Source organism: Talpa occidentalis, unplaced genomic scaffold, assembly GCF_014898055.3.
Source record: "Talpa occidentalis isolate TD23 unplaced genomic scaffold, MPIMG_talOcc4v2.1 talOcc4.17, whole genome shotgun sequence".
Classification (NCBI taxonomy): Eukaryota; Metazoa; Chordata; class Mammalia; order Eulipotyphla; family Talpidae; genus Talpa; species Talpa occidentalis.
The window spans coordinates 50,947,056-50,971,027 of NW_023601754.1; the positions used below are offsets into that span (position 1 = coordinate 50,947,056).

The 23,972-nt window shown below is 60.2% G+C and overlaps 2 protein-coding genes across 9 annotated transcripts in view; both read right to left on the reverse strand.

Annotated features, from left to right (window-relative positions):
• Positions 1-3,859, reverse strand: part of CUNH19orf18 (chromosome unknown C19orf18 homolog) — a 14,184-nt gene extending 10,325 nt beyond the window's left edge. For both annotated transcript variants that reach the window (XM_037517298.2, XM_037517297.2), the window contains exons 1-4: positions 3,680-3,859; positions 3,262-3,567; positions 886-981; positions 445-547 (exon numbers count right to left, since the gene is read on the reverse strand). In XM_037517298.2, coding sequence (XP_037373195.1) covers positions 445-547; positions 886-981; positions 3,262-3,567; positions 3,680-3,785 — 611 coding nt within the window. In that variant the 5' untranslated portion in view covers positions 3,786-3,859. The remainder of the gene's footprint in view (positions 1-444; positions 548-885; positions 982-3,261; positions 3,568-3,679) is intronic.
• A 5,213-nt stretch (positions 3,860-9,072) lies between these two features.
• On the reverse strand, positions 9,073-23,227 carry LOC119249796 (zinc finger protein 606). Of its 7 annotated transcripts, none has more exons than XM_037517282.2 (7): positions 23,187-23,227; positions 22,276-22,505; positions 21,318-21,374; positions 20,787-20,875; positions 17,290-17,416; positions 17,026-17,121; positions 9,073-12,443 (listed from the first exon to the last, which is right to left on the reverse strand). In XM_037517282.2, the coding sequence occupies exons 2-7, from the start codon at positions 22,301-22,303 to the stop codon at positions 10,456-10,458; spliced, it is 2,385 nt and encodes a 794-aa protein (XP_037373179.1). In that variant the 5' UTR covers positions 22,304-22,505; positions 23,187-23,227; the 3' UTR covers positions 9,073-10,455. The 7 variants fall into 7 exon arrangements, with proteins under 7 accessions (XP_037373179.1, XP_037373180.1, XP_037373182.1 ...); XM_037517283.2 differs by having other exon boundaries at positions 9,074-12,443; positions 22,276-22,445; XM_037517285.2 differs by lacking the exon at positions 23,187-23,227 and adding an exon at positions 22,608-22,884 and having other exon boundaries at positions 9,078-12,443; positions 22,276-22,445.
• Positions 23,228-23,972: the final 745 nt, after the last annotated feature.

Genomic DNA, 23,972 nt, shown 5'->3' on the forward strand with positions numbered 1-23,972 from the left:
TGTCAGCACCCGACGTGAGTATAGTCCATGTTCTAAAAAGTGCTGGTCTGGGGCCTCCCTGGGGGCGCAGGGGTTAAGTCTCAGCACTAGGAAGCCGTCCTCAGCCTGTGCAGCACGAGTTTGCGCCCCAGCCAGGGAGCGACCCACAGGGCGCAGCAGACCTCTCCTGTCTCCCCGCTGCTCCCCTCAGCAGTGGATCTCAGTGGATCCACCTGTTTTGTTCCCCGCTCTGTCTCTGGGGAGTCCCCTCACACCCCACACACCTGGCCTGTACCCCAGTTTTTGTGTGCATAAATAAATCTTTAAAAAAAATTTAAAAGCACTGGTCTGAAAGTTCATGAGCAAAATAATTTAGTGACTGGAAGGATCGTCCATCCCACCGCCGAGCGAGACCCCAGCTGATGTTGTGTCTGCTCCGGCAGGTAAGTCGCCGGGGTCACTTACTATATCACAATGGCAATGGTGAGCCCGGCTGCCAGGGCGATGCTGAAGACCACACAGGCGACGAGGATCACTTTCACCAGAGCAGGTCTGTGCGGAATCAGTTCTAAAAAGGGAAAGGAAAGGAGTCAAGCTCTTTAGCTGCAGTGCTCCATGAATGTCCTCCATCATTTACCCCACGGGGAAATGGGGCGGGGCTCAGGACCACCCTGAAAAGGGCACATTCTTAATTCAGGAAACGAGGCCCCACCACCAGGTGGTTCCAGTCCCCCCGCCACTTGTCTGCCTCCTGTCCTGGGCCGCAGCCCCTTCCAGACCGCAGGGCCTGCCGTCTGCCCGGCTGCAGGACAGCGACCGCCGCACACGCCCTCGCGCCCTGGCGGCCCAGGAGTGTGGCCCGTCCACGAGAGGATGCACAGGCCGACGCAGAGATGGTCCACGCGCCTTCAATCCAGGAGTCCCTGTGCAGGCCCCTCCTTCGCCCCATGAAAACGTTGCTCTTACGGAGGGCGGACTGAGGTGGAATGTCCTTCCTGTTAGCTGAAATCAAGAAAACAAATAATAAAGTGGTGTTTGTGAAAGTGGACCAGGAGCGCCTGCCAGAGGGGAAGGGGAGCTGGGGCGAGAGGAAGGCAGGCCCAGCGGCCCGTGGCGGCAAGCCCATGGGGTGGGGGTGACACTTACTACACGGTGGTCTAAGTCAGCGTGACCTCGATGAAAAAAATGCAATTAAAAATAAGAACGGGGGGGGGGGCGGGGAAAGGAAGGATTAGTGTCAAAATAAGGGGGGGTGCAATTGTATGGGGACGGTAACCAAAATGAAAATGCAGACATTGTGCAAAGATGAAAAAAGATGTAAGAATTATATACAATAAAATATTTAAATTAAAAAAAAAAAAAAAAGAACAGAAGAGCACACTGCACACAGAATGCAGCCGCTCCCCCGTCTGGACGTGGCCTCCCTCGTTTCTGCCCCTTCGCTGGCACAGGATGGGAAGGTCGGAACTGAGCTGAAAAGGCCGCAAGGGTCACACCTTCTGGGGTCAGCCTGGCTCCGTGCGAGGGAGCGGCAAGTGGCTAAGGGTGGGGTCGATGTGGCCTCTGCGATTCCTTCTGCTTTTCTGTTCCCAAATTTTCATAATGAAATACCGAGAAAAGGGTGGTGGGTTACAGTCTCCACGCAAGAGCACGTAGCCCGGCTCGGGGCTCGCGGCAGGAAGGCCCCTGGGAGGCCAGGACCAAGGCCGGGCAGCGCTGCGGCTGCAGCTTCACTTAAAGGCTCAGGAGAGACAGGCCCGGAGGGCCTGGAGGGCCAGGAAGGTGTCCGCAGCCTCTGCAGCACGTTCCTTCCCCGGCCAGGGAGCGACCCACAGGGGCAGCAGACTCTCCTGTCGCCCCGCTGCTCCCCTCAGCAGTCGATCTGCCTGTGCTGCTCCCCGCTCTGTCTCTGGCGAACCCTCTCGCCCCCGCCCCTCTGGCCTGCACCCGGCTCTTGTGTGCATCGATAAATACAGCTTTAAAAAAAAGAGGGGCCCGGAGCCAGAAGGGCCTGGAAGCTGCCTGAGGCACTTGGCCATGGTGTGGGGAGCAGAGGGGCAGCTCTTGCCTGGTGGGGAGGGGGTCTCGCTTGTCCGGGGTGGGGGGGACGCTGGCGTGTTTGGTGTCAGCACGAATGTCCTTCGCAGCCGACGTGCGGAGGGAGAGGGGAGGCCCGGGCCGCGGGCGGGAGGCGTGTGGGCGCCAGGGGGACGCGCCGCGGGAGCGAGGAGGCTTCCTGGACGCGCGGCTGCGGCGCCTGTGGGCCCAGGTCTGCTGTCCCGGGAGCTCTGCCCCGGGGCCGAACCCGACACGCGGCCTCCCGGGCTGGCCCCGCTCCAGCGCCGCAGCCCCGGCCGGCCCTCCCCGCGCGAGCCGGGAGCCCGCAGCCCGCTCGCCCTTGCAGCCCGGGCACCCTGGGGCGTCTGCAGCCCGCTCGCCCCTGCAGCCCGGGCACCCTGGGGCGTCTGCGAGCCCCGACCTGGCTGCCCGCGGAGCCGTCGCCTCGCAGGCCGCGCCCCTCCCTCCCCCGGCGGCCGCCCGGTCAGCGTGGAGATGGGGCCGGGGGGACTCCACGACTTCCATGGGGGCGAGGCCCGGGTCGTGGGGGCCGCTGGAGGCCCCGGATCTGACCCGACCTGCCGACCCAGGCGTGAGCCCGCCCAGGCCCGCGGCCCCCAGCGCCGGCGCAGGGGACTTGCCTTGTAGACGCAGGAACGAGGGGGGCTCGAGGGGGCTGGGCCGGTCGGGCCCTCCGTGAGGGCTTTGCCCACAAAGCCGCCCAGCGGGGAGACTGGCAGCCTGGGCACCCCTGCCCCGGGCACGGCCTGGCCAGGCCCAGGACTTACTGGCTGCCGCTGGGGGCGCCGTGGCCTCGCCGGGGCTGGAGGTGACGGAAGGAGGGAGCAGGAGAGGCTTCGGGTGGACCCAAGAATCCGTCCCGCCGGGCCTGCTGGCGCACCCCGGGCCTGGCCACGCGGGCCTGTCACAGCCATCCTTCCCTCCCGCAGAGAGGCCTCTCAGGGTCCCGGGTGGGCCGCTGGGGGGACCTCGCAGCCCAGCCGGGCGTCCGTCGTCTCCGTCTCTGTGGTGCCAGGGCCGCCTCCCTCGGGGCTCAGGACGCGCAGCACAGGAGACACAGCGCGAGGCAGCCACGCAGCACAGCGCCCGGGACGGGCCGCGCCTGCCGGCCGTGCTGCTTTATGTCCTGCTCCTGAGAAACAGGAGGAAAGCGCCTTGGGGGGGTGGATCTGGGAGCCCCGACTGCCCGGCAGGACAACCCACCTCTGGGTCCTGAGAAAGTCTTTTCATTCCAAAGAATCCAGGTCTCCTCAGAGCGGCGCAGGGCTTGGGTGGTGGTCTCCTCGGAGGTGAGCTGGGCCTGGGTGGTGGTCTCCTCGGAGGTGAGCTGGGCCTCAGTGGGGGTGTTACTGGAGGTGAGCTGGGCCCAGGTGGTGGTCTCCGTGGAGGTGAGCTGGGCCCGGGTGGTGGTTGTCTCCGTGGAAGTGAGCTGGGCCTTGGTGGTGGTTGTCTCCCTGGAGCGGCGCTGGGCCTGGGTTGCGTTGATGGGTGACAGTGGCTGCTTGTGGCCTTAAAAGGAAACGGGGGGCAGTGAGAAGTAACCACCCCATTTTACTCCCCCAAGCAAGTAGACACTCACGGTTGACGCCCCCACGAAGCTCTGCCTGTGGTCTGCACTCACCTGCTATGGGCAAGCAGAGGCAGAGGGGAAGCTCTGTCAGCAGCAAGAGCAAGAGGGGCAGTGCGGGGGTGGCCTGGTCCCTCGCAGGACCACGGGCAGCCACCATGGGGCCAAAAGGGAACAGTCAGCCCCCCGTGGCACCAGGTTGCTGAGGAACCAAGGAGCTCTGCTCCTGACAGAATGTTGGGGTCCTGACTTGGGGCCCCAGTATGAGGTCACTGGCCTCCAGAAATTCTGCCCCGGAATGCTTGACTGGACTGTCCCATGCCCCATGGGCACTGCTGTCTTTGGGGCTGGCTCGGGGGACTGACCTCCCCATGGTCACTACGGTCTTGCCCGGTCATGTTCATAGGGTAATGAACACCTGAGTCTTGACACAGTTCTTCTATTCCGTGCACCAGCCCAGCCACAGGAGTCCTTGCAAGCCAAGACCCCACTGTGAAAAAATAAAATAAGGGAAGTCTTAAAAAAGGGAAAACTACACAAATAGACAAAACAGAACACCACTGTGGGTTCGTGATGCCTGCACATGTGAGGCGTATCAGGTTAAGGTAGGAGGATTAGGGCAAGATTTTTTTTTTTTTAATGCATGAGATTTTTTAAAAAATATTTATTTTTATTTATACAAGAGCTGGGGTACAGGCCAGAAGTGCGGGAGGGTGAGAGGATTCACCAGAGACAGAGTAGTGAACAGAACAGGCAGACTGACCGAAATCCACTGCTGAGGGGAGCAGCGGGGGGACAGGAGAGGTCTGCTGCGCCATGTGGGTTTCTCCCTGGCCAGCCGGGAATCGAACCAGCACTGCACAGGCTGCAGACAGCTTCACAGTGCTGCGCTCAACCCGCTGCGCCACTGGGGAGGCCCTAGGGCAAGAATGAAACCTCTGAAATAGCGACAGCAAAGCAGGAGCCTAGATGGAGGCTCGAATGGCTGCCCACTGCCTGGGCTCTGAGACCAGAGAGCCGACAAAAAGGCCCGAAAGGGGCCTCCCTGGTGGCACAAGGGGTTAAGATGCAACCTATGAAGCATCCGTAGCCACCGCAGCCTGAGTTCCATCCCCAGCCGGGGAGCTGCCCACAGGGCGCAGCAGACCTCTCCTGTCTCCCCGCTGCTCGCCTCAGCAGTGGATTTCAGTAGATCTGCATGTTCTGCTCCCCGTTCTGTCTCTGGTGAATCCTCTCACCGTGGCCCCCCCATCTCTGGCCTGTACCCCAGTTCTTGTATGCATAAATAAATCTTTAAAAAAAAAAAAAGGCCCAAAAAGCCAAAAACCAAAACCTAGGACTGTAGCAGTACAATAGCCACACAACAGGAGGCCTATGGGCTAAAGCCTAACAAAGGACAGGGCCAGATCAGAGCACAATTCACTGTCTGTGGGTCTCACCAGTGCACAGTTGCGAGACTGGGGCCTCCAGGAACAACCACACAGGGTTTATTTTACAAATAGGAGACAAACAGCTCGCTGTGGCCACACATGGCAGTTGCCTGACCCAGACAGAATCAGTGATGGTCATGACCGGTCACCAGGACTCTGGACAGCCTGGCCAGTGTGATGGTCACTACTGGCCGCTCAGACGCCCAGTGTCACAGCCTTTTGTGAGTTGTTGGGCGATGCCAGCAACAAATAGGTCTCTGAGATGCGAAGCCCGGGGCCTCTGGGGTTCCCTTCAGGCAACATCAGAGGCAGGACCGAGAGGCCGGGTCCGTGACAGAGCCCCGGCTTCTCCTCCTTGGGGGGTGGGGGGAAGGGGAGGGCATGGCGGCTGCTGGATGCTGTTTTTCCTCTTTTCTCAAAGGCCAGGAGCAGAGTCTTCCCCTTTCCCTCCGGAGAACAGAACCGTTTTTGTTTTCTAAATATTTATGTACACATACAAGAACCAGGGTGCAGGCCAGAGTTGGGGGGGCGGGTGAGAGGACTCACCAGAGACAGAGTGGGGGGCAGAACAGGCAGGCTGAGGAAACCCACGGCTGAGGGGAGCAGCGGGGAGACACGAGAGGTCTGCTGCGGCCTATGGCCATCTCCGCTGGCGTCCAGGATGGAACCCGCGCTCAGGAGCCGCAGGCAGCGTCACGGCGCGCTCCACCCGGAACGCCTGGAGCCCCCTGACCCGGGGCGTCATTGCTCCTCTAAAGCGCCGCTCTCAGTTCCCGCCCACCCTGGCTTATATCTGCTTTCAGGGTGCCCCACCCGCAAGTCTGATTGGACCATTTTTCAATCCTATAGCTAATTGGACTATTTTGAACCAATCAGCTCATCGCTCACACCCGATTGGTCCATTCCCTGATTCAGGAATTGCCAGTTAAATAAAAGGGCTCTGAGGCGCGAAGGCCGCAACCGACTAGTGGTGCAGCCCAAGGGAAAGACTGTTTCTGCGCCTGCCGGCTCCCGCGGCCGAGGCAGCCGGGTTCAGGTAACTCTTCCACCAGACTCCCCCAAATCCAGAGGTGCCTGACCTGCCCTCTTGGTTCACTCCAACAAAGTGGGGTCCCTAGTTGCAAATGGGGTTCCAAACCCTTGGGAATGCCTAACAGGACTCTTCCTAGTTGTCACCATCATTAAAGTTTGCCTTTGGTGCTTGGTCAGCCACCCTAGCTGCCGCTAACAGCCTCGTGTCACCCCTCGTGGTCAGGACCATCAAAGGTCCAGCACTGCAAGGCCGAGCGGGCTGTGACTGTTCACATATAACATACACGCTGCAGGTGTACGAAATAACGATCCATTAGTTGTATATATTGAATGATGATCACAATCAGCCTATTTAACATATCATCTTTTGATGAGAACTATTTTTTTCTGCACTGGGCATCTTTGTTTTGCTCCTGATCTTCGAGGAGAAGTTTTCGGGGTTTTGTCAGTATTGTATTGGCTACGGGTGTGTGATAGTTGGCTTCATTATGTGAGGTCATTTCCGCCTGTTCCTCTTGTGAGTGTACCTGGACTGACCAGCACCCAGCAGAACACAGAAGTGTTCATCGCACCATTTACTGTAACGAAAAGTTTGTGGAGCCAATAGTGTCTACAACTGGTGAGTGATGAGCAAAAGCTGTGGTGCATCCGTATTAGAGAATGTTATTCATGCCTGCAGGGGGCCAAGCCTGATTTGCTATCACACCAGTGAGCCAGGAAGACATTATGCTACGTGAAAGAAGACAGAAGCCAAAACCCACAAAACCTTCCATTTATATGAATGTCCAAACCAGGCAAATTCACAGATCACTGGTTGCCAAGACCTGGGGGTGGGGGAGGGAGGGAGGGAGGGAGGGCGGGGGGGAGGGTGTAACTGCTAGAGGGGGCTTGTGGAGTGAAATATCCCGGATGTAGAGCAGGGCGACTGATGCATGAATTTATGAACATACTGAAACTTCGGAAAGGCTAATGCCATGCTCTGCGGTATCTTACCAAAGCGGCTGTCTCTAAAGTACGTCACTTTTAGAGTAGCGTCAGGTTTATAGCACCATATACCCTCTGCCTGCCCCCCACAAATGCACAGCCTCCTCCACTATCAACACCCCACCGCAGACAGGCGTTTGTTACGACTGAGGAACCTGCACGGAGGCAGCATAACCAGATCCACTGCGCTGCACCCATCCACCCCCTGCCTCCCGAGCGGCAAACACCCATCTTTCTACTGGGCCTCAGTCTCCCCGTTTCCAGGATGCCGCGGGGCAGGACTCAAGAGTACTGTGAGGATCGACACACAGGAACCCCATTTAAACGAGGTCGGGAGGCGGAACAGTTCCCCCGCAAGTGCGCACGTGCTGAGGGGAGGAAGAAGGGGGTCCTCCGGCACAGGCGCGCCCCCAAACAGTGGGGGAGGGCCGGCTCTGGCGCTCGGGACACGTGTGTCTGGACAACAGTCCTTTCTCAAGTGCCGCTTCTCGGGGCGGATTGCATGAAGCCGTTCCGTGGGTGAAAGAACCGGCTGTTTCTGTTCGTCGAGGCGGGCAATGAGCAGGTGCTGCGGGCGACGCGGGGCGGCGCGCGGGGCTCCTTACTGGGCGTTTCCTCCACGCTCCGACTAACGCCCTTCCGGGCCGACGCGCCCCGCAGCAGCCGCTACGGAACGGGAGGGGCGTGTGCGCCGTCGGGCCCGGACCGTCCGCCCGTCTTCCTCCTCCCCGGCGACGCAAAGGTGAGTCCCCGGGGTATGCCGCGGGCCCAGCGCCTCTAACGCCCTCCCACGACATTAAACTTTCTGCGTTTGCAAAACGAGGCCCCGCCGCTGACGAGGCCCACCCACCGCCGCGGCGATCACCCGCAAACGCCCGACTCCCAGAGACGCCCCTCGGGGCGGGACTGGCCTCCGGCCGCGCCGGGCGTTGTAGTCTCGGCTCCGGATGCCTCGCGGCCTCGCCGAGCCAGACCGCAGCCGCTGGACTACAACTCCCAGGATGCCGCGCGACTGTCCCGTGCCACCACGTTCCCCAGGGAAGCGCGCGCTCCCGGCCGCCCCGCGCGCCATTGGTCCGAGGTGCGCCGCGGTGCCTTCTGGGCGCTGTAGTCCGAGCTGCAGGCGCTCCGCGGCCGCGTGGGGGCGGGGCCGGGCCGGAGCGCTGCGACTCCCCGCGGGCTGCGCCGCCCCGTTTCCTAGGTAACAAGTTGGACGCCGTCGGGACGGGGGCGGCGGGTCCCTCGGGCGCCGGCTGGACGGGCGAGGGCGGCGGAACTGACGGGGGAACTCGCGAGGAGGGGCAGGGCGAGGAGGGGCGGGAGGACGCGCGCCGCCGGGTCGCGTCTCCCAGGGGAGCTACGGGCTGAGCATCCGGCCCTGAGGGGCCGCGTCGACGGCCGGGAGGGCGGGGCCGCGGGGAGCAGCCCCGGACGCACTTGGGGACGGGGGTCGCTCTCCCCGCCAGACACCACGCGGGCCCCCGCGCGACTGTGAGGGGCTCGGGGGCCAAGACCCCGAGAACCGGTCGGACGGCCGCGCGCGGTCAGCGTCAGGTGGGCCTGGGGTCCTGGCGGGAAGGCGGCGGGGGCGCGGCCGGGCCAGAAGGGGGCCCGTCTGTGGCTCTGCCAGGGTCTGGGGGACCAGGCCACGCCCCCGGCCACCAGCCCTGCGGGAAGCCAGTGACTTGGGGGGTGACGCCGCATCAGCCCTGGGGGTGGGGGGGCCTCCCGCAGCGCCTCAGGAGCCACATGACATTGGGCTTTTACCAGATACCCTGGAGACCACCCGGGAAGGCCCCGGCCCCCACAGCCCTCCCTGAGGGAATCGGGGAGTCTGTGAGCTGGAGGGGCGCCTGGTGCTCCCCCTTCCCCGTGAGCACGCGCAGGCGGACAGGCCAGCGCTCCCACAGAGTCCTCCCCGCAAGCTGCTGGCCACCGAGCGCAAGGTGGGGCCCACAGGCGGGGCTGCCGCCATCGCCCCTCGCGGGCACCCCATCCCTTCAGCGAGGCCTCAGACGTGCAGACCCTCCAGGGACTCTGCCGGCCCACGCTGCAGTCGTCCTTGGGGCCACTGGTGGGGACACTGTAGGGAGCCCCAAACCCACAAAATACAGCGGCTCCAGCCTCAGACGTCACAGCCCAGAGGGAGCCGAGAGTAGTGTTACCAGAAACCCTTCAGGGCGGTCAGGGAACTTACTCTCAAGGCTTAGGAATTTCTTGCTTTTTATTATCAAATATCTACCGTGGAAACACTGACCAAAAGGAAGTATCAGGGGTACAGTCACCACTGCAGGCGGCAGAACACAGGGGCCAACACGGCCCAGGAGCTAGGCCGCCCTGTCACGCCTCCCTGGCTGCAGGCATGTTAGTGTCATCGTGTCTCTGCCTGTGTTTCCCTTTTTACAGAGCTGGGTTATTAGAGTCCCTACCTTCCTAGAATTAAGGGGACAGAGCAAGTTCCTATTTGAAAAGGATTAAAACAGCCCAGCCCTGTGAAACTTAAAAATAAAACATAAATTAACTGGGTTAATGCCTCATCGGTCTTGCCAGTCCTTAGTCACACACATTTTTTAGCTCTCGTCGATCTACCTACCTATGTACATTTGTGTTGCTTACTCCCTCACACGTGTGTACTGATGCAGTGCCCATAATCACGACTCACAGTGATTACCTAAAAGAAACTACGAACTGTTGTCCACCTACGCAGCAATGGATGAATAAGTCACGGATGCTGACACCCCGGCAGCTAAGTGTCACCTTTTGTCCAGCCTCCTACCTCTAAGCAGTAACGTGTCCACCAGGAGTGACCTCGCTTACTACTCCTAAGGTCAATTTTGATCAACAGTAAATATCCCATTCGAGAGTAAATTTTTCTGAAATTCAGCATTAGTGCCGCATACTCTATTCCTTAGAGGGCACCTAGACACTCCCCTTGTAAGAGCAAAGTCTGTAATTTCATAATTATGTACAAATGTCAATGTAGTTTCCTACCCAATACTCCAGCTTAATGCAAATCTGTATTTCCAGTTAAAACCTTTTTCTTAGCCTAGGGCTTTTCTGTTAACAACGCACTCTGATCCACCAAGAGTTGGGAATCTCTAAGAGATTCTCATTCTCCACATTCCTGTTCCTTAAGTAGGATTTCTGGTAGACCATGAAGGAAGTTTGGAATTTTCTTCGCCATAACTATTCGTTGTTAAATAAGGGCTTAACTTCTAAAAGCTTTTCTCTATTCATTCATAGGTTTCTCCTAAGGAGATATTTTCTAATGAGTAAGAAGGGGAGGGGTCTTCCTGAACTCTTACTAAAAACTTTCCCTTCCTAATTACACTTACAGGATTTCCCCCCAATGTTTATCAAACTACAATCAAAGAAAAACTCTCATCAATTCAATTCACAGAGCTTCTCCTCACTATGGATTCTCTGGTGTTGAAGCAGGGCTGAGTGACCGCTGAAGGCTTTTCCACAGTCGTTGCATATAAAGCGCTTCTCTCCGCTATGCATCCTCTGATGAATAATAAGAGAAGAATTCTTACAGAAAGCTTTCTCACAATGATTACACTTGTAGGGTTTTTCTCCAGTATGGTTCCTCAAATGTACAATAAGGGAAGAGCTCTCATTAAATGCCTTCCCACATTCGTTACATCTATATGGTTTTTCTCCAGTATGAGTTCTTCGGTGTGCAATGAGGTGAGAGCTACAATTAAAGGACCTTTCACACTGATTGCATTTATAGGGTTTCTCACCAGTGTGGATTCTCCGGTGAGCAACAAGGTGACAGCTCTGGCTGAAGGATTTCCCACATTTATTGCATTCATAGGGTTTTTCTCCAGTATGAGTCCTTTGATGTCTAACGAGGTGAGCCATCTGGCTGCAGGATTTTCCACATTTATTACATTCATAGGGCTTAATTCCAGAATGAATTATTTCATGTTTAGTGAGGGCTGAGCGTTCTCTGAAGGCTTTGCCACATTCCTGGCAGTTGTAGGGTTTCTCTCCTGTGTGAGTTCTCTGGTGGGCAATAAGGTGGGAACTCCAGCTGAAAGATTTCCCACACTCAGTACATTTATATGGTTTTGCTCCAGAGTGCGTTCTTTCATGTTTGCTAAGAGCGGAGTAGTCCCTGAATGCCTTTTCGCATTCATCACATTTAAAGGGCTTCTCCCCAGTATGCATTCTCATATGGGCGATAAGGTGGGAGCTCCAGCTGAAGGACTTTCCGCATTCGGTACATTCAAAGGGCTTCTCTCCAGTATGAGTTCTCTGATGTCCAATGAGATGGGAGTTCCAGTTGAAAGATTTTCCACATTCATTACACACGTAAGGTTTCTCTCCAGTATGAATTCGCTTATGTACAATTAGATGAGAATTCCAGCTGAAGGCTTTTCCGCATTTATTACATTCATAGGGTTTGATTCCAGTGTGAGTCCGTTCATGTTTAGTAAGGGCTGAGCGATTCCTGAATACTTTTCCACATTTATCACATTCATAGGGTTTCTCTCCAGAATGGGTTTTCTTATGTTGGATAAGGTAAGAGCTCCAGATGAAAGACGCTCCACACTCGTCATAGGCATAGGGCTTCTCTGTGGCGTAAGTGCTGGTGTGCTGAGTCAGGAAGGAGTCATAGCCGAAGACCTTCTCCCACTCATCGTATTTATACGCTTTCTCTACGGTACCAATTTTTTGGTGTTCCATGAAAGAAGAGAAATAAAAGATATTCTCATATTCTTTATAATCGTACTGGCTTTCCCCAATATGAAGTCTTGGATGTTCATTAAATGTTGGACTCTGGTTGAAGATTTGGTGGCATTCCTTATATTTGTAGAGTTTTTCTCCTGCGTGCATTCCCTTGTGATCACCGAAATGTAGGATATGATTGAAAGATTTCACAGCATCAGGACATTTGAAGAGATTATCTCCAGACTGCACTCTTGCAGGCTGAACAGGTTGCACGGACTGGTAAAGGGCTTCGTCGTAATCATTATTTTGACAGGTGACGTTGTCTGCGTACATTATGGCTGAATTACACCTCCAACCGTCAGCATTTATATCAGGCTTATAGAGATGTTCTATTTGAGAAACTCTCTGCGCTGGCACGAAGTTTAAGCTCTGGCTGCATTCTGCTCCCAGTTCACAGAAGTCAGAGCTTCTCTGAGACAGCACTTGCTTTTGCATGAAGACCATTTGCCTCAGCGCCGTACTCTGGTTCACGTGGTACAATTCTAATTGATCCTTACACCCCAGAACTTCCAACCTGGAGAACCAAGGGTTATCCCATACGTATCTTTCCAGCTTCATGCTATGCGGCTGCTCTTCCTCAAGAGTGTTCTGAGTTGGGATCAGTGCTTTGCTTTCAAGATTTTCCATCCATTCTGAAACAGAAAAAAAGCCATCAGAATGTAAGAAACATTAGAGGGAGAAGGGGAAGTTTATTGTTCATATTATTGAAAAGGCAAGTGTGACCTGTTTTCAAGTGAACTTATAATCCAGAAAAAAGATCATAATAGGGAGAGAATAGTGAGAACTGGAGGAGTTCACCAGAATACAAACCGTGAACTCAAAACTAATAATACCATTTAGTATTAGAGGAGTATCAGAGTTGGGTGTGCGGGAAAGAGTTAACGCTGCAGGCCTGAGCGGCTCAAACTTCACACAGTCCCGAGAAGTCTTGTTACATGAATGGCCTTTAATAATTTAAACATTTTTTCTTAAAGATCTAGTTGGTCATTTATCTCTGGCTAAACCAGTTGTTTTCTTTTTTCTGGACCTCTCCAGATCACCAGATCCCCTGGAAGGACTCACAAAACCCAAAACTCTGCATTTAATACTGGCTCTGCCATTATCCAAAGAGCACGTTTATGATTGTGAGTGCAGGAAAATGCGTGGCAGGGTCACAACCTGTCATCACCACTTAGCCGCTTGTGTCCACCTGGCAGCGCTTCCCATGGCTGCGGTAAACATTCCCCCACACACAGTGGCCTAAATAACACAATCTGCTCTCTTACAGTCTGGAAGCAGAAGCACAAAATGGCTTTCGCTGAGCTGAAGTCAAGGTAGGTTCCCTGTGGAAGCTCTGGCACAGCCAGTGCCCACCTGTTCCTGTTGATGTGAGCTGCCTCTGCTCTCTGCTTTGTTGCCCGGTCTCCGTTTTCAGAGCCTGTCACTCCAGTCTCTGCCAGACACGTCTGTGTCTCTGACTCTCCTGTAAGGACCTGAGATTACAGTGCGCCCACCCAGGGAGCCCAAGATACTCTCATTCGAGACCCTCATTGTCATCACAGCTGTAAGCCTATCTGGCCAGGTAAGGCGCCATGTTTATCAGTGTCAGACACTAGGGCACAGACGTCTCTGTGGGGAAGGAGGTGCCCAGCCTTCCTGACTCTAAGCTCAGGCACATACAAGACCTAGACCCCGGCACACTCTCTAGGGCCCTCTTACCTCTTGCCCCCTTAACTGCTTCAAGTCCATGACAACAGATGTTCTGCTTGGCTCAAGTTCTGGCTTGAGCCAGTTATTTACTGTCGGTCTCAAGCTCAGCTCACAGAAGTCAGATCATGATCTCCATACAACGTTTGGATCTTCACAGGAGCGACTCTCACGATAGAAGTGGCAGCTGAGCAGTTCAGTAACCAAACGAACAATTCCAGCCAGTTTCATGCTCACGCAGCACTTCTGGCCCCGGGGACTCGAGACAAGAACACAGAGCCATGTCTGCTGGGAGCTTAGCGTATACGTGGCGAATGCTCCATACCTGTCAGGCAGGCTGTGGGGTCACAGAGGCTCCTGGGGGAGGGCGGGGAAGGAAGTCGGCGTGACAAGAGCAGTCAGGGAGGGCCTCGCACAGGACAATGACAGGGGCGCGGTCTTCACGCACAGACCAGGCGCACAGGCATGAGGGACACAAGCGGGGGCAATTCTCAGAAGTCCGAAGTGAGAATAGCGGAAAGAACAGGAAGCCTTGAAATAAGGTCAGAGCCATTCAGAAGGAACCCGGACCACTGACTTCTAAAAGAACCTTCCTAATGGAAGCCTTCAGGAAAGTGTATTTGGAAATAAAACCAACGTGGCTAATAACACAATTTGCTCATCACCGTGAGCGCAAGTTTTATGAGGAAGGGGCTGATGGTGATGTTGGTCAAAGCTGACATTTCAGAGGAGGAAAATTTCAGGAGTGAGAAGAGAAATTACCTCTTGGAGAGGAAAGGTCAGGGAGTCAAGACAACGGCTCAATGTCCAGCTCAGGGAACTCCCAGGTGACTGATCTCAGGGACATACCTCAGGAAGTGGGGACTTGCCTAGAGCGAAGAGGCAAAACCCCTGGTTCTGTCTACCGAGATCAAGGAGGTGAATGCGATGGCTCGGGGTGGCGGAGTGTAAGTAGGGAGGTGGCGGCACCTCAGGCTCAGGGCGGCCACTCAGGCGCACGGTGGGGAGTCAGAGCTGCTGGGCTCAGAAGCTCTCAGAGGGTCTACACCTAAACCATGGCCACTGGGGAGATGCCAGAAAAGTGCAACCGTTGGCATGACTGAAGATGTCCAACCTCAGAGCCCAAGGAGAGGCCACAGCATGTTGTTAAATTAAAAGCAGCAAGGTGCAGAGTGCAGGCCCTGCCTTTGGAAGGGCAAGAGGTGACCACACCTTCCCTTGTGCTTGAAGCGCGTCAAGAAACTCACATTGGGCCTCCCTGGTGGTGCAAGGGGATAAGATGCAACCTATGAAGGCCAGGGAGCTACCCACATGGCACAGCAGACCTCTCCTGTCTCCCGGCAGCAGTCTACTTCAGTCAGTCTGCCTGTTCTGCTCCCCACTCTGTCTCTGGGGAATCCTCTCACCCCCTGCACCTCTGGCCTGTACCCCCGCTCTTGTGTGCATAAATGAATCAATCTTAAAATAAGTAGTTAAAAAAAAAAGAAAACTCACATATATGAGCTGCTAAACGTGACCAGCTGGGCCAAACTGTCGGTGAGGACGGGTAGATAAAGGGCCCTGCATTTCCACTCCCATGTCAAGGCCACCAGCGCACCAGTGAAAACCCTCGGAATTGCTGCCGGAAACCAGCGGATTCCGGAACGCGGCCTCTCATGGGGGCAGCGGCCGAGCAGCGGTTCCTCCACCCACGGCTCCGGCTCCGCCATGAGTCAGTCGCGGCAGCTGCGCCTCAGAGGCCTCTTATGTAACAGTGTGCGTCCTGGATCGTGGGGTGGGCCAATCAGGTGCGAGCTCTGAGTTGATTGGCGCTAAATGGTCCAATCAGACTTTTGCTACCAGGAGCCCCTCACCATGTCAGCGGTGGCAGGCGCTCCTCAGAGCCCCTTTATGTGAAGCGCACTTCCGGGATGTGCAGTGGACCAATCAGGTGCTGCGGGCTGATGGGTAACCGGCCCAATCAGACGTGTGGGCGGGGCACCCTGAGCGAATATAAGCCAAGGCAGCAGTCGGGGGGCAAGGCCTGCCCCTGAGAGAAGGTGACTCGGTACTGGCCCCTGCAGACGGCATGGTGCTTTCAGCCCGGGGGAAGGAAGAGCCGTGGCCAGCAGCTGCCCCCTGAGGAGGGAGGGGCCCCGTCCTGCGTCTCCACCCCCTGAGGGGAACCCGCGAGGCCCCGGCCTGGTGCTGCCAAGAGCTGCCTGTCGCCAGCGCCACCCAGCAACTCACAAGGAGCCTCACGCCGGGTGCCCCTGGCGCCGCCTCTGGGGACCGGTGCCGGCCGTCACTACTGCCAGCGCGGACGCTACCTGGGTGAGCAGCTGCCACGTGTGGCTTCAGTGAGTTTCCACCCCAAGGTGGTCTCTCCTGGGGCCCAGACCTCTTGCAACTGCGCGCGAGTGAGGCCCGCGGGCCGCCCTTTGCTAGGCGCTAACCCTGGCTTGACGGCCTTTTGGTGCCGCTGGTCTCAGCCCTGGCAGGCGGGTGGCCGTTCCCTCCTGCCCTGTGGCCTCTTGGGGCCCACCCGGCCCTGTTTCAGGGTCAGTTTCAAGGTTCTGCCAATGAACCCAGGGCTCACAGCAACCTGGGGCGAGTCTGCTGGAGAAAAGCCGCTCAGTGTGGCTCACAAGGGTGCGGTCTGCAGCCACCTCTGGCTCCCCAGCCGGCAGCAGCCTCGGGGCACAAGCCCACTGTTCTGCACAAGGTGGGGTGGGGGGAATGTGGAGCAAGGCTGGGTGTCCTCAGCCGCCTTCCCGGAGGACAGCCATTGTCTGGCCGGGCTGCGCAGGCTGTCAGAGACCCGCCTGCTTGCAGGGCCTGTCCGGTCCCTGCCCCAGCGGCCAGGAGCTGGGCGGAGCACACACCCGGCACACCGGGCTTGGGAAGCTGAGTGTTCCCGGGGCCTGGTGGCCAGGGCGCCACGGCACAGACAGGGGTCACAGCCTAGGCCAGAGCCAACCAGACCCGGCAGGGGTGGCCACCAGCAGCCCCTCGGGGCCAGGTGGGCGCCACAGGGGCGTCCATGACAACACGCCATCCCGGGGTCCGACAGGCCATCGAGGGCAGGGTGGCCACGGCGACCCTCAGGCCGGGCGCATCGCCGCCAGCGCTTCATGTGCAAGCTTTAGAAACGCGGCCCCTCGGAAAAGGATGTAGAGGAGGCCCGAGGGCCGCAGCCACGCGCAGAGGTGGGAAGCGCCAGTGCCGCCTCCCCACCCGTCTGACCTGAGCCCAGGCCCGCGGCCACCCTGAGCTAGCCAGAGGCCGGCCGGGGCCACCCCAGCCCAACCGCAGCTGCCGGTCACGACCCCGGGAGGAAACCCCCAGAAAGCCACTCGGATTCCCAGCGGAAGGAGAGACTGGCCAGGGACCCATGGCTCACGCCGACTCCGGGAGACAGCACAGACGCGGCGCCACAGGAGCGGGCTCTGCCGGGCCACAGACCAACGTCTGGCAAAGAAGGCATCGAGAAAGCGCCGCAGAGAGGGCGCCGGCCCGGCCCTGCGCTCCACCCGCGGCTGCTCTCACCTGGACGCGTGGCGGGGGGACGCGTCTGCTGTGCCGGCCACGGCTCCTCTCCTCGCTCCAGCAGGGCGACGACCTGGGGCTTGGCGACCTCGTGCCCTGCGCGGGAGGGAACAAGCGCCGTGGGCTGCGTCCGAATCCCGCAGGACCCCCCCCATCTGTGGCCTGGGAGCCGCGACCCTGAACCACGGTCGCCGGGTTGCCCGTGTCTCTTAAACCCAGAGCCCGGAGGACCAACTCGGAGGTCCTCACCACGGCGGCCCTTACCCACAGAGAGCAGGTGCCCGAAGGTCTCCAGCGTCACGTCCCGGTACAGCGCCCGCTGGACGGGGTCTAGCCGCCCCCACTCCTCCGCGGTGAAGTCCACAGCCACGTCCCGGAAGGTCACTGGCTCCTGAAGAGTAGAGAAGCCCCCTCAGCTGCTCTGGACCCGCCAGGACCACGGCACAGTCCCCGGAGCCCGACGCCGGAGACCAGCACAGCCCCCGGCAGACTCGTGGCCGCGGCCAGGGCCTGCTCGAGGTGCCACGGGCAGTGGCCACAGCAGGCCCCCGGACCCAGGTCGCCCCATTATGGGCTGAGCGTCCGAGACAAAGGATCGGCACCAGCACCCAAGTCCACAAAATGCAAGTAACATCCCCAGGAAGCAGGATGAGGCGTTCTCAGAGAGGGGTGTTCACAGGGACCCCAAGTTGGAAACGCAGGGAAAGGCCGTGGTGAAGAAGGGAGCGGCCAGGGGAGAGGGGTCACCAGACGCCCTGTCCTGCTCTCCAGACTCTGCCACTATTACCTGGAGACGCGCAAAGGCCTTCCAGGGACGCGATGGAGCTGCAGGGGCAGGACCCGGGCCTCTTTGCTGCTCCTGCAGGGCCCCCGACAGCAGCGGCCACGCCCAGAATTTGGAGGGGGAGGGCCTGCTTTCCCGGCATGCAGCGGCTCGAGCAGGACTCGGCACCACAGCTTGTGGCAGCAGAAGCGGCCGCAGGGCCCGGCCACGTGAGGAAATGTGTGGGGACACAGGCAGGAGCCACGGCAGATGCCCAGTGAGTCCTGATCCGGTGCCGGCTGGAGAGATTCCAGCAGAAAGCAGTTCTGAGTACAGGGAGAAGCCACAGAACGTGCGGGCGAGACGGCTCCAGGGAGAGACGTGCCACGGGCAAGCCGAGCCACAGACGCCCGGACAGTTCACAAGGAGGGTCCAGGACACAGACGCAAGTCCACTGTCCCCGCAGCCTTCGCAGGCTGGCGGAGGGCGGGCAGACGTCGACAGCGCGCAAGGGACCCGCCTTCAGGGAGACTGACAGAGCCTGTCTCTTTCAGGCAAAGGCCTGGCGTTAGAGGGGGCACGACGTGGCGGCCCCGAGGGCTGAAGGCAGGGCCCCTCCAAGAAAGCATCCCTGAGCCCCATGAGGCCCCACGGAGGGAGGCCCACTGGGCTGCACCTCCCACGGCCCTGGGCCAGCCTAGCTGGAGAACAGCCAAGCAGGGGCTGCACCACTCCCTGGGTGGCTGTCCAGGGGTGCAGGGTCCAGCGAGACCCCACACGTCAGCTGCCCACTGGGCAGGCGTGTGGGGCTGCCTTGTGTCCTTGTAACCAATGTGTCTGGACTGAACCGGACCTGCTCAAGTGAAGAGCTGGACTGTGGCCAGCAAGCCCACCCCGGGCCAGGTCACAGGCATCAGGGCCCTGCACTAGCGCCGCCTTGGGCTCGGGCAGGACATGGGAGCCCTGCAGCTCCTCTCCGACTGGCGCGCCTGCCAGGACCGGCGGCCGCTTGCCCCTTGCTAGGCCCGTCCTTGCCTGGAACGGCAGCGTGAGGAAGGGCGGCCAGGGCTGGGTCTGGCTGAGTCCCTCACGGCCCGGCCTGTACACCCTGCGCTGAGTTCTCCTTGGCTGGCCCCTCTGAAGCCCGGAGGTGTGAGCCGCTTCTGGGGCATCCTCGGGGCCCCATGAAGTCCCCGGGGCAGCCGGGCCGTGGAGGCCCCACACCTGGGGAGGCGGTGGGGCTTGGGACTAGGGTAGGACATTGCTCCCCCAATCCTCAAAGCAACAGAACTGGGGCTGCCTGCTGTGCTCCCCAGGACAGGGCGCTTAGGCCCGAGCCCCTGCTTCGTCCAGAGCTCCCGTGGAGAGGGGTCAGGGCCTGTTCTCAGAAATCACAACTCTGAAGACGCTGGATGTATTGTCGCTTTAATTCTCCGTTTTATTTTCTCAGCATTGGCTAGTAGTTCTCGGAGGCCCTCGCACAGCCGCGCGGAGCAGCGGGGCTTCTTCCGGCACTTTATCTGCTCCTTCTGCTGCAGCGGCCTCCAGGGCCACCTCCAGCCCCGACTAGCTCCCCTGCTGGCTCCTTCCGGGTCTACAGTGACGGCAGCCACGTTCAGCTGTCCAGCCACCCATCCGGAGGCCACCCCTGCCCCCGGGGGCCCTGCTGCCGCCCAGGGTTATGATTTTTTAGAGGGGAGGCGTGAAGTAGGGACGATGACTTGTTTTGGTCAGTCTCACACCTGCTTGGGTCATTATTTTAACTCAGAAATGAGAGCCCTGGAGGGAAACGACACGACTCTTCTCTGTCTCTCATTGCAGGGAGGCGAGAGACGCTGAGGGAGGAGTCTCACGTAGAAAGGGGAGGCGAGCCGCGACAGAACAGCAGGTCAAGAACGGGCTGCTGCTGAGCCAGCAAGGCCGACCGGACCCCGCCTCGGACTCCCTGCCTCGGCGGCCCCAGCAGCCCAGCGGCGGCCACGGGCCCAACCCTTCGTGGACCAGGTTACTTCCCGGTGACGAGGACGCTCTGCCATCAGGGGCTGGCGGTCCTGAGCTGCGGCCTCGGGTGAGCTTTGGCGTGAGCGACACGGCAGCAAGACCCGCCCATTTTTCCTCAAGTGGCTGCCTCCAGAGCAGCTGGGCGGGAGGAGAGAGGCGTCCTCTCCCCTGGAGTCCCTCTCCCGTCCCTGCAGTCCCGGCCCCGGCCCCATCAGCGCTCTACAAGGCCCAGCTCTGGGCAGCAGCCAGGTCAGGCATGTCTCCTGCGCCCCACTCCGCCAGCCCCAGGGGCGCAGCTCCAGCCACTGGGCCCTGAGTCTCCCGCCGTACACTGCTGAGGCTCCTCCCGCCCCAGGTGGGTCTGAGCTCCGAGTTCAGGACCAGCTGCATTCGTCCTGGCCTCTCAGGCTCCAGGGAAGTTGGGGCCGTCCTCCACCCTGACCCAGCCATGCAGCACACCCCAGCCTGGCGGTCACCCGGCCCAGCAGTCACCAGAGGCCACACCCACCCGGCAGGGCAGCCCCATCCCCAAGGCCAAGAAAGCCCTCACAGCAAGAGGCCCAGCTGCTCTGGCCCCTTCTCTCTGCCCCGTCCCTCCCTCGGAGCCTCCCCAGCCAGTCTGCTTCTGTCTGAACCACCTGGAAAGTTCCAGGCAAACCGAAGCCTCAGCTACTAAGGACATTACCCCTGACTGGGAGGCCCCCGGAATAGGGGCACCCACATCCTCGCAGCCCTTCCAGGGAGCCCAGAACTCCACAGACAGCATCAGGCTCTGAGTCTACGAGGAAAGGCCAGGGGAGGGGCTGCTGGGCCGTCCCTTGCCCCCAACTGCACATGCACAGCAGGGCTGGGGACGCGAGGACAATATCCCAACACCGCCTGTGCTCAGGAGGGATACGCGTCTGGCAGTGCCATAGCTGCCCAAACTGGTGGGGCAGCAGCAGCTGGACACCTTGGGGGACAGGGCAGCCTTCAGGAAAGAGAAGCCCCGCCTCACCTGGACCTGCGCTGTGGGTGGCGTGGGGGCCCCGCACCCGTCCTCTGGGCTCTCCTCCTCGGGCCGCGCAGAGTCCTGGGGACACAGAGCTGCAGGAGGAAAGTGAGGTCAGGAGGAGGCGCACCCCGCGGGGATGCCCACAAGCCCATCCTCCAGGGGCTGGGGACAGCCACCCCACCTTGCCTCCAGCCAGGACAGGGACCTGCCTCGGCTCCACGCATACGAAGCCAGAGGTCAGAAAGGACAAAGGGCTGCAAAGATGCAGGGACGTCAGCAGCCCCTCTGGGAGCCGGACTGTGGGAACAGTTTCTGGCCACAGCCCTTCTGGGCCTGAGCCCAAGGCGTGGTGCTCACTCTCCTGCACTGTCCTGGAGGTGTCACCACTGCTTTGTTCCGGCGGGGGGGTTCTGTTCCGCAGAGACAGCTCTGGACAGAGACAGCTCTCCCCATGCCCTGCCCTGAACTACCCGGACACGGAGGGTCACTGCTAGGAGTGAACATGGCCAATGGGGACCCCGGCTCGCGACTCACCCCAGGAGGCCCATGGATCGACAGCTGCCATGGCCCAGGGCTGGTCAGCAAGGACACCTGTGCCAAAGGATCAAGTCAGGACACGAAAAGAGAAGACGTGGTGACCCTTATCTCAGAACTAAAGAAAACGGGAACCGGGGCCTCACTGGTGGCACAGGGGTTAAAGACAGCGCTATCAAGCTATCGGCAGCCACTGCAGCACGAGTTCCAGCCCCAGCCAAGGAGCTGACCCACAGGGCGCAGCAACCTCTCCTGTCTACCTGCTGTTCCCCTCAGCAGTGGACTTCAGTGGATCTGCCTGTTCTGCTCCCCACTCTGTCTCTGGGGAATCCTCTCACCCTCCCATATCTCTGGCCTGCACCCCAGCTCTTGTATGCATTAAAGAAAAAAAGAAAAGCAGGAAGGCCACCAGCCTCCCTGCAGGTCGTAAGGACTCCCTGGAGGTGTTCCTGGGCATGTGAAACAGCCACTGAGACGAGGCAGCTTCACAGCAAAAGGCACAGGTGGACGACTGTCAGGACACTTACCAAGAGGGCAGTGTCACAGGACGACCAAGAACTAAACCGTGAATGGCTGAACTGGCATTAGATGATTAGTCTCTAGTAACAGATTCGGGAAACCTCAGAGAGGGAAAACACCGCTGACACCACACTACTGGGCACTGTATTTCAGGCCAATCTCTGTAAGTGAAACAGTAAGAAAACCTGAAACGCGGGGGTGGTGGGCGTGACTGTAGGACAGTCTTCGGAGAAACCCCACAAACCACCAGACAATCTCTCAAAACTAAGGAGACGGCTCAAATTGACAAGTACAGAAGTACGCTGCCGTCCATACCAGGTTCCCCTTTTATCTCGTCTGCTCTGATTCTAAACCAAGACAGGTCCTCTCCAGCCCCCAAGGCCCCCCTCTGCGCTGATCCAGACTAGCCGGTCCAGCGCACAACAGGATTTGGACTCACCCCAGGAGGCCCACGGGCTGACAGCCATCCAGCAGGACCCAGCCCCGGGCTCCGGAGCACCGGACTCCACCACGGGGAGCAGCTGCAGCACCAGCCTAGTAACAGGCGGAACGAGACACCACGGTCCTTCCTCAGGTACGGTGGGAGCACACAAGCCTCCAAGGGGCACTCTGAGAAAAAGTTTAACTATCAAACGCAGAGCCCAGGAGAGAAAGGGCGACCTGAATAAACTGGAAAGGAGCAAGATCGGGCTGGGCGGGAGGGAGGAGGGAGCCGGTCCACCACGCCAGGTGAGTCTGATCGATCGCAGGAAGATTCTCGTGGAAATCTACCTGCCACCCTCACGCAGCGGTGGCAGCCAGAGCCAGAGCCGGGGAGGTCTGGGGCGCGCCTGCTGAGGGGGCTCAGCTCCTGTGGGGGAGGGTTGCAGGAGACGCTCTGGAATTGCTGCTGGTGACCGCACAACTTCGGGGCACGCGCCGCCACTGCCTGGCGCACCAAGACGTCACCGGGCGTGTGCGTTTCACCTCGGGATAAAAACGCACCTGCACGACCTGCCAGACGCAAAAAGGTCCGCGTCCTGCGGGCGGGAGCCCAGGCGCCCACTCCCAGGCCCCCGACGCCAGCGGGCCCCGCTCTGCGGACACTGGGGCGCCCGCGGGGCCCGGGAGCCGGGATCTAAGCCCCAGTGCCGGCAGGCGAACAGCACTCGGCGCCGCGCTGGCGGCCGGACCGCCCCGGGTCACTGCGGGCGCAGCGGGCCCAGCCCTCGGGCGCGAGAACGCGCTCGGCGCGGAGAGAAACGCCCCCCGCGGAAGGCAGCGCGGCGTTCCCGTTAGTCCCGCTGCGGACCCAGCCCCCGCGCCCGCGCCGCCCCCGCCGCCGCGCCGCCCGGAGCGCTGGCCCCTCACCTGGCCGCCTCGCCGGGCCGGCGCCGCCCTGGCTGCGCTCCGAGGGGCCGCGCGCGGCGGACAAAGGGCGACCCGGCGCCGGCCGACCCGCGGGGCCCGGGCCCCCAGCCGGCGCGGCCGCGAGCCGAGGGCGGCGGAGCGCGGGACGGCGCGGCCGGGACGCGCGCGGGGCCCGCCCGCGGCCCGCGGCCCGCACTGCAGGCCCCGCGTCCGAGCCCGGCGGGCAGCTCCGCCCGGAGACCGCCTCGGCCCGGCCGCGGACAATGGCGGCCGCTCCCCGCGTCGGGCCGCGCGCGGGCTGCTGGGCGTTGTAGTTCCGGCCGCGCTTCCGGCGGCCCCGGAAGTGCCGCTACGACGGGCGCGCGGCGGCGGACGGGGGCGAGCGCGGGGCGTGAGGGTCCCGGGCCGGGTGCGGGCGCGCGGCGGGGCGCCCGTCTCCGCGCTCGGGGCTGCCAGGCCGGCCCTGACCCCGCCGGGCGCCCGCCGCCTCCTCGGCCCCCCGAGCCCGCGCGCGCCCTTCCGGGATCTGCCGCTTCGCTGAGGGACGCGCGCGCGGAGAGACCGGGAGCGCCTGCCCGTGGGGCCGACCCCGCCGCCCGGCCGCCCGGGAGGAGCCTCCGCCGAAGGCCGTTCTCGTCGCGGCGGGTGAGGCTCCCGAGCCGGTAGCGTTTCCCTCGCGGGCTGGGTTTCTGGGTCACCTCGCACGTCCGTGCCGGCGTCGGGCGGCTCTGACTCCCCGGGTTTGGTGCTTCCTCAGCAGCCTGTGCGTTTCCGGCTGTGCTCTGT

What these genes read in the sequence shown, in the direction of transcription:
- LOC119249796 (XM_037517282.2), bottom strand. Translation starts at nt 22,303, where the DNA reads ATGGCTGTCAGCCCGTGGGCCTCCTGGG. An exon ending in CGGGCACCTGCTCTCTGTGG is followed by an intron (nt 17,122 to 17,289) that starts GTAAGGGCCGCC and finishes CCTCCCGCGCAG; the next exon opens with GGCACGAGGTCGCCAAGCCC. An exon ending in TCCCCCCGCCACGCGTCCAG is followed by an intron (nt 12,444 to 17,025) that starts GTGAGAGCAGCC and finishes TTTCTGTTTCAG; the next exon opens with AATGGATGGAAAATCTTGAA.